Consider the following 9,301-nt stretch of genomic DNA (forward strand, 5'->3'; position numbering starts at 1 on the left):
GGAAAAACCCGATTATTCATTCATAGTTTCTATTTTACTCGCTAAAAACTGTAAATTTAAGATAAAAATTACCATCTAAATTTCATAGTTTTTCACGATTTCCGCAATTTTATTGCAAAAGATGAAGTTGCACAGTCTTTGCATCATTGCAATGCTAGTGGTTTCTTTTTGCAAAATGGAATCCAATTGGTCTCAACCTTAGCTTTAGCTTTCCACAAACGGCCCCTAGAAGTCATTTAAGATTACGTAAAGTATATGAGAGTAGGGGGAGGTTATCTCAGGTGGAACTGTCCTCCATTATGGATTTAAAAGTGCGATACCAAAGGGGGGGATAAAAAAATGAAAAATTGTGGCACGTCTCACTCAAAAAATTTCTAAGAATTTGCATACCGAGAATGAAGCTAGATATTATATATTAATAATATAATAATTATAGTGATTTATATGGTAATATAGTGTATAATTGTTTATAATATAGTAATTATTAATTAAATATGTTATCTCAATACGTCTAAAAATAGATTCATTGTAAGATCACCGTCCTGAGGACATTGCTTCCACTTACATAAAAATTTTCTCATGAGGAGGTGCCTTATCTAATAAGGATTTCAAAATTTTATAAAATTTTTTAGAGGTTCAAAAATAAATAAGATAAGAAATATCCCAACCAAAGTGTACTAAAACTCGATCATATCTTCTAAAACGAGAAAACTATGTGGCCAAAACCAGCCACAATTTTTAAAGTCACTAATTTACCCAATGACCGTCTGATACAGTCTTAAGTTTTCTAGTATCACGCAGTTTGCTAATATCTTGGTTCCTTCTCGTAAAATGAAGTTCACTTACATGTTGGGTCTTGGTTTGATGACATTAGCCTTGACTGAAGCAGCGAACTTGTCGCGTTTTGTGATGTACGGCGTGGTCTGTTTTGCGAGACCGGCGACTTCAAACAGCTCGTCGGACGATATAGCGAACATCTTGTGGTACGGTGAAGAGGGTGCTCTGGAGGGGCGGAGGACGGAGATCAGAACCGTGTCCCCAGGATTAAAGTCGAGTTCCATTAGGCGGATGGAGGGCCGTCGCGAAATTTGCCGTTTTAAAGAGTCCGACCTTCCACTTGTCCCTTGCGTCGATCGTGACAAGTTGAACACCCTCCCGAACACTCCTGTGCAGCCCACTCTGCGCCCATTCCGGGAGGCCCCGCCCCCGATGACACCCATGGAGCCCAATTCTATCAAGCTCAACATCAACAGTAGGATGGCTGCACACACGGGGAAAAAAATTGCTGATTCAACAATTCAATTGCTAAAAACAGTGAGTGCGATGTTTCAACGCAGATTTTACAACAAAAAAATGCTACTATATCCACATTGTAAACTAATTTAACCACGGGTGTAGTTAAAGTAGCATTTTTTTGTTGTAAAATCTGCGTTGAAACATTGCACTCACTGTTTTTAGCAATTGAATTGTTGAATCAGCACTTTTTTTTTTCCGTGCAGTTAACAAATTCCGTGTTTAAGGTTACTCTGGAGGTAATGTTGCATGGTGTCAACAAACCCAAAATCTGATCGTGGAGTCAACAATTGTTGACGTCGTCCTCACGCAGTGAAACGCAAAAATGGGCCCTGAGCAAGGTGTCAACAATCACGGTGTCAACAAACAGGAAAATATCTTCCTTACAAGTAAAATTAAAAAAATAAGTCCACAGGAGAGGTTTGGGTCACGTATTGTTAGATTGGGTTAATTTAGGTCAGGACATGTACGGTTAGATTGGGTATAGGTAAGGTTAAAGTTAGGTGGGGTAAGGTCGGGGAAAGTTAAGTTCTGTGAAAGTGGGATAGGTCATGTAAGGTAAAGTTAGGTAAGGTTAGATAAAGTTGAGTAAGGTTAGGTTAGGTTTGCTTAGAGTAAATAACACAAAAAACAAGACTTAAAATTTGAAAGATGTTATGAAGTTCTAAGTTTCGCTGACGCCGTGATCGTTGACACCGTGATCATCTTTCAAAGGAGTCAGAATTTTTTAGTTTTGGATGATCATAACTGATTCAACAAAAATTTAGAAAAACTGTTCGTTGACACCATGATCGTTGACACCATGATCGTTGACACCATGCTACGTAATCACTTTTGGTAACTTTTTTTCGGTCAGATCAGCAAAGAGGATCGTAACTTACGGCGGCAACTGAAGAAAAGAAGTGAAGAAGTCAAATTTTTTGGCACGTCTGTAGAGAAAACGGATTGGTAATTGACTCCTCGGAGGTGGAAGGTTTTGAAATTGAAAGTAGAGGATTTTCCTCCTTGTTTGAAACGTGACGAAGAATCTTGAAATCATAGGCTTGCAATAATTTATGATTGAAGGATCATTCAAAATACCTTTCAGTATTTAACTTTGAACTGCACTAAACTTTGATGCTTAAAAAAATATTAATTACTTACCTAAACCTTTCATGCCAAAGCCTGTCTCCGACGAGCGTAATTAATTCAATTTCTTTACGTCACTGAAGTTCAAATTTTATGGGGCACAATTATCGATGAGCACAAAAATACCGCGTCTCAGCACTTTACACCATTTATAACATTAACTTACCCACGCTAACTAAATTTACGCACTTTCAAACCGCGACAGAGGATCCACTATCTTGATTCTTGCATTTACTTACCATGCGAAATTGACGTCAGGAGATCTTCTGTTAGTTTAAAAGTGCGCACACTTATTTGACGTGGACTTTGTACGTGACTGCTTAAGCGCTGCGCAAGAGACCTGAAGAAATGCGTGAATGTCGATCTGCCCCGCACGTACAAAAACCGGAGAGCACATCTCTCCGAGCAGCAAATGGATTCGAGATCATTGCGACTTTTTTGCGTTAGTTTTTTTTTTTTTTTTTTTTTTTTTTTTACGGGATATTAAAGAGAAAATGATAATCCAGAAGAGTGACTACTTTTTTTTAAGGTAAATCATGATAGTCGTGTCACAGTAGTCCATTACACAAATGGAAATCACGGAAAATATTTTCGGCGTGTTTCCATAAGAGCAGCAGCATTTTAAGAGCATTTCCATAGCAGCGACTAAGAATACTTATCTTGAATTGGCACTTTTATATTATGTATAAAGTTCAAAAGCCCGGTTTGTTAATGCCAAAAATGTCAGGTTTATATACGTAGAATGTACATGCTCCGATCAAACACCACTTTCAAATTCCCGTGTAACAGCATTTTAAGTGCTCAGCTAAAAGTGAGCGCTTTTTACTTTTAACCCGTCAATAGAATTCTAAAAAAAAGCATTTTTGCTGCGGTTCACGGTGGAATTTCCCAAGATGACAAAAAAAAGGCCTGGATTAGCGTAAAAAGCGAGACCAGATTACGTCTTTCCTATCTTCAGCTATGTTGCTCACATAGCGATTGAAGCACCACTACAAATAAAATAAACGGAACCAACACAAATTTGAAGTAGAGCAGAGCAAGGAAAACGGTGCGGAGATACAACTATTCGCGCTTGATGGACGTCCGTGTTGCATCTACGAAATTGAAGGCGCGATAATACGAGGCGTGAGCTCTCAAAGCTCCGCTCTATGCTGCTAGTGAGGTGTTATTCGACTTTGGGAGAAAAGCAAAGAATAGTGGCCCGATTACGTCTCACCTTTCTCCGGCTGTGGTGCTCACATACACCTTGAAGCATCACTACAAATGAAACAAACAGAACCACCACAATATAAAACTAGAGCAAGGGAAAAATGCGTTGATGACGGCGCAGAGATTCAACTATTCGTACTTGATGGATGTCCGTGTTGAATATGCGAAATTGAAGGCGCGAGGCATGAACTCGCAAATGCTTCGCTCTATCTATGAGGTGTCGCTCGGATTCGGGAAAAAAGTCAAACAACTAGGCCCGAATACGTCTTTCCTATTTTCGGATGTGTCGATTTTTTCTCTTTTATTTTCAATGTGATGTTTGATTCTTGTTTCAGAAGGTATTTGTAGACCACATCTAAAGTTTGTATGAACCGGCCCCGTATATCTCGCGGAGCACGTGTTTTTAGCAAGCTTCGGGATCGAGTCACTTTAACCCGGCTTGGGCGTATAAGGGTTAAAGCATGCCAACCCGGGTGCATAGCGGTAGCTATGTTTCCTGGGTCAAGTGATACTATTTTGGGACCCCTCATCTCCGGCGGGGCCCCCCGCCCCCTAACTAACCTAAAGTCCTCCTTGGTGTGGGTTTTACATGATATACGGCCCCTTACAAGAGTTCTGCCGCGGCCCTTTGAGCCATTCTTCAGGATTTTTGGGGTGCTAAAGCACACTAGCACCCCTGACCAGACCACCCCCGGATCTAACTCCTTCAAATTGGATTCCAATTCATGCCTAGCCCCAAAAACCAGGAGGAAGGTTGTCCTACAGGGAAACCCACTATCGGATCAATGGCGATGTGACTCCCCTGGTAAAAATTGGCAATAGAATCTGTGTTCCAAAATACCATAGACCTACAGCCGGCTGTAAGATTTCCAATAGCTTCTGTATCCGGTTACACAATTTCTTATAGCCTTTTATAGCCGATGGCGATTAAGCAACAGCCAGGCGATAAAGTGTATGCTAAACGTTACTAATTACGGATGCAAGGACTTTGTGAGTTTTTGAACCACTGCTCTCTTTTGCGCTTCTTTTGGATTTATTTTGCGAGGAAAGCTCCGTACTTTTGATGGATGCCTGCCAGTACCAATATATTAGAGCGCCTTCAGTTTCGTATGATACTGTCCAATACCTCTGGTGTGAAATAGTTGCTTCAAGCGCCGTGGCAGGCGGGCAGCCAGAGCGAAACATGCATTGGCGCCTACAAACCTAACAGGGATACTTCACGCGTTGCGCAATGCGTGAAGTATCCCTGTTAGGTTTGTAGGCGCCAGTGCGTCGCCGCTCTGCTTTGTGCTCTAATATTTAATCTGGCGGAGTCAGCGTTATTCAACTCATGATTTTGAAACGTTTGCACATCTTGTATGGATTATTCTCATTTTAATTGATGAAAAAAAATATGTATTAAAGGAAAATATAATGTGTGTTTTTTGTACATATTAAGGTGGTTCCGTATCAAACTTAATGATTTCCAAAGCACACGAATTTCTACACAATTTCTTATAGCCTTTTATAATCGATGGCGAAAAAGCAACAACCAGGCGATAAAAAGTAAAGCCCGGCGATAGGAACTATAGCCCGGCTGCATAATTTTTTATCGCTTCGTATAGCCCGGCCGTATGATTTTCTCCGCATTCTGCAGCCAGCTATATGATTTTCTGTAGCCTTCTTTAGCCGGCTATAAGAATTCCTATGGTATTTTGAAACGCAGCTCTTATCGCCAATTTTTACCAGGGTCACTGTACTAGCTGATATATACATCACTTAAAGTCTTAGGTGGCATCGTTAGGCGAGTTTATCAGTTTTGCCACGGGCTTTAACTTGTCAAAGGTCTGAAGCATGGAAAACATACAATTCTAATCGAGTTCGTCTCGGAGGCAGATAGGTTCTTTTTCAAAAGTCCTAAAGCAGTTACATCCCTTTTGCTCAGTTCTAACCAGCTGTAACATGCATTCATAGAGACCAGAGGGAAGGAAGCCCTTTTTTGCTCTGGTGAGCTTGCGAGCTCGCCACCTATACATACAGAATATTCTGTGTGCTTAGATCTTTCGCAATTTCAAAAACCGAAAACTCCAAATATGTATAAGTTTAAACCTTGCATAACTCCGAAGTCTGTCAACATTTGAATGAAAATGAATAAAACAAATTTTGCGCACTCACTTGCACTTGAGTTCATCATCAAGGGACGCGTTTCGGAGTATTTGCACCTCAATCATCAGCTGGCAGATAACACAGGTTTCTTAATATTGGAGTAATATCTCCAACAATAAGTTACGATAAGGATAGAAATCGGCTCTATACTCGCGTATGACACGTGTACCTACACTGAAAAAAAAATCTCGGTGTATTTACTAAGAAAAGGGTAAAATTACCAAGAATTCAGGGTTCTATTTGATCCCAATTTTTTCTTGGTAAAATTACCATTTATAGAATTGGTCATTGGTACCGAGAAATCTCGGTAAAATTATTGAACTTTCTCGGTAATTTTACTGGACCTTGGTAAAAATGCCAATATTTTTTATCGACTGTGGTAGAATTACCGAGATAAAATGGCAAAGTCACCGGGAATTGATTACCAATAAAAGTGGTAATCTTACCTGAAAAAACAGTAAAAATACCGGTTTTTAGGTAAGCTTACCAGTCTGTCTTGGTAAAATTACCAATAATTGGTAAAAAAAAAGGAGAAGGTAAAGGTACCAACGGACCTTGGTAAAAACGCCGAGAATTTTTTTAAAGTGTATTGCAACTAAATCTGGCAAATCTGCCCTCGAATAATGGAGGAGAACAAGTGATTATCGGACAAGCCACATGCTTTCACAAACGCACCGTAACGCAGCGATCGGTCTTGCACAGGAATTGAGCCACCACCCCCCTTTGGCCCCTAGGGACAGGGGTTGCGGTTTCCTTCATCGATGAGTCGACAATCGCGGAAATGTTCCGCGTCGCACGCTGGTGGGGTGCATCCTTGAGCAAGAACCAAGAGTGTGTTTGCGTCGATATTTCACGCAAGACAAACAGGCACTAGAACACTCTGCCGTGCTAAGGAAGAACGCCGTATGAGCTTTCAGACGTTGTCATATTTCCCTCGATAAAAATTGATTTTACTGAGAAAATGTTGAATATTTTTCTTCAAAATTTTCAGACAATGTTATTTGCAACTAAATCTAAAATATCTGAGAATTTCTAGGGAAAATATGCATAGATTTCCTCAAAAATGCAGGTTTTAGCCGGAGAAATTTGGCAAATCTCGCATGTTCATACGACGTTTTTCCTTAGCACGGCAGTATTGGAGCAAAATAACTACAGATGCCAGTAATTTCAAAATCAATGCTTAAGCGAGTTGTAGTACTTAAATTTTACACTGAAAAAACACAAGACAAATTAAACATCCTGCTTGGTGAAAATGAAATAAAATAGAAATGTAAATACCAATTAAAAGTATGGAGCTCAATTTACAAGAAATTGAAAGTTGCCGTCGAGCGTGATTCCATACTTTTAGAAAATTACCCCTGTCATGTTTTGAAACAAATGTTTCCTTCTTCGATACACAATACTTATGGACTTGACAAAACAAGATAATAGCATGAAAAGTTAGTACGTCAAAGTTAGTTCAGCTTACAACATACTTCATGCAATTTTGAACGGGATGTTCCAGTCAACAGATATGAGAAATTGAATTGCTTTTCGCGGCAGTTGGTTTTGGAAATTTTTAGTATGTATACATATTATGTTGTAACAAGGTGGAGAAATGGTGCTGGGTCCACACCATCTCGCGAGGAAACAAAGCCAAGAAATTCCAAAAATTAAAATTAGAGTCAAAATTAACTAAATTAATTTTGATTCTAAGTCAAATTTAATTAAATTAATTTTGACTCTAATTTTAATTTTTGGAATTTTTTGGCTCTGTTTCCCCGCGAAATGGTGTGGACCCAGCACCATTTCTCCACCTTGTTACATACAGTTCGGGCCACTTCTTAGTGTTTTTTTTTCACATATTGTGTTGTTCTACCTGACTTTGATGAGGAACCCTAAAACAAATTGGAAACTTGTATTATCTGTGTAGAAATGAGAAAACTTCACCTTTTTTATAAAGTTTTACTTATGGCATATCACCAGCTATTCCTTTGCTACCGGGTTTTTCTCACTGTGCGTCAACCTAAAGCCATTCTCTTGCCGTCAGCATTATCACATTGTCCAAGGGTGTCGGGTCTTTTGGTCCCTGAGGTGACATTATTTACCCACCGAAGAGCGTGCCTCTCACAAGTTAATTACATCGATCATCGTGGTTGTAGCGGCTAAGAGGCAATGAACTCAGGAGATCGTTCCGATTATGAAAAGTCACGGGTATTATGATTGTCATCAACCAGTATAAATCGACAAAGTTTTGTGCTTTGAATAGTAATGCTGACATCTGGGTCAGCCCTTAATCCCCTAATTTTCCGAAGCACCACCAACTGTCGTCGGCCGAACTGAGTCCATTTGAAGCAATACTCCGTCGCTCTTGAGTAACTTGCTTTTTCTCGTTACTTCTTGAGTAAGTATAAGAGGAAAGAACAACTATTCATATATCATTTTCGGACTGTTTTATAGATTGAAAGAAGGCTTAAGAGGCAGGGAAAGAGTAGTGAAACTCAAACGATCGGATTTCCGCCGGATCGCGAATACCAGGCGCATTTGGTCAATCAGGCCCCCTCCGATAAGGGTAAGGCAAAATCTTTGGGCAACCTTATCCCATGTTTTTATCTTCATCGCGAATATAAAAGACATCCAGAAGTACGTCCCTATGGGTCTTAGCTCTGAGAAACATTAAAGAAGAAAACGAAAAATGGCAGCTTTTGGGGGAAAAAATCGATGTGAAACAGAAATGCATATCTCGGTTCATGGCAGACTCCCTGTAATACTTTATTTTCTACATAGAAACTTCGGTGATTGTTCTTCTTCACGTAAAGCATACTTTGTGGAAATTTCAAGCCATTTCTGACTCCTTCTTGAAAAATGGCATATATCGTCACCTTCCAGGCAAAGTATCACAAGCGCCATGCGACGTTTAAAAATTTCCACCGCCATTTTATTTTTTTACTGAGAAATTGTTGGTTGAATCTGTTCGAAAATTTCACTAAATTTTATCGGCAGCACAAAGAAAATTCGGTGTAATTTTCGGACAGCTTCGTTGAACGATTTCTCTGTAAAAAAATATAATGGCGGCGGAAATTTTTAAACGTCGCATGGCGCTTGTGATACTTTGCCTGGAAGGTGACGATATGTAGAAGCTGAAATTTTGAAACGCCACAACCACGATACGTATTTTGCAGTTCCACCGCAAGTATGACACTTCACTTAATTAATCAAAAGCGGCAATTGCATTTGTGCAAAGTGTCTGCTTCGACACATATTAACCTGTCAACCATTTCATATTCGTTCTAATTTGAAATTTATTTCGGCTAATTTAAAATATTTCCCGTGATCGCGCCTCAAACTGTTGTCACGATGTTTTCTCGCAGTATTCATCCTTGTGCCCTCATTTCTTGTGGCCATCCAATACTCATCGCAGCATATTAATGTCATCATGAATGTTGCAGAGGAATATGAGAGGATCAGTGGCGTGACATACTTTGCGATACATCGATTGATCGGCCATTTAAACTTATGGAAAAGGGTCGATAAACAGGATGTTCGC

At 39.7% G+C, this 9,301-nt stretch overlaps 1 protein-coding gene across 1 annotated transcript; it reads right to left on the reverse strand.

Moving 5' to 3' along the window:
• Window positions 1–842: 842 nt before the first annotated feature.
• Window positions 843–2,553, reverse strand: LOC109034092 (uncharacterized). The gene is made up of 2 exons (XM_072299646.1): window positions 2,437–2,553; window positions 843–1,261 (listed from the first exon to the last, which is right to left on the reverse strand). Exons 1-2 carry the CDS (start codon window positions 2,447–2,449, stop codon window positions 843–845), a joined length of 432 nt encoding a protein of 143 aa, XP_072155747.1. The 5' UTR covers window positions 2,450–2,553.
• Between the last annotated feature and the right edge of the window lie 6,748 nt (window positions 2,554–9,301).

This window comes from Bemisia tabaci, chromosome 4 (genome assembly GCF_918797505.1).
Source record: "Bemisia tabaci chromosome 4, PGI_BMITA_v3".
NCBI lineage: Eukaryota > Metazoa > Arthropoda > Insecta > Hemiptera > Aleyrodidae > Bemisia > Bemisia tabaci.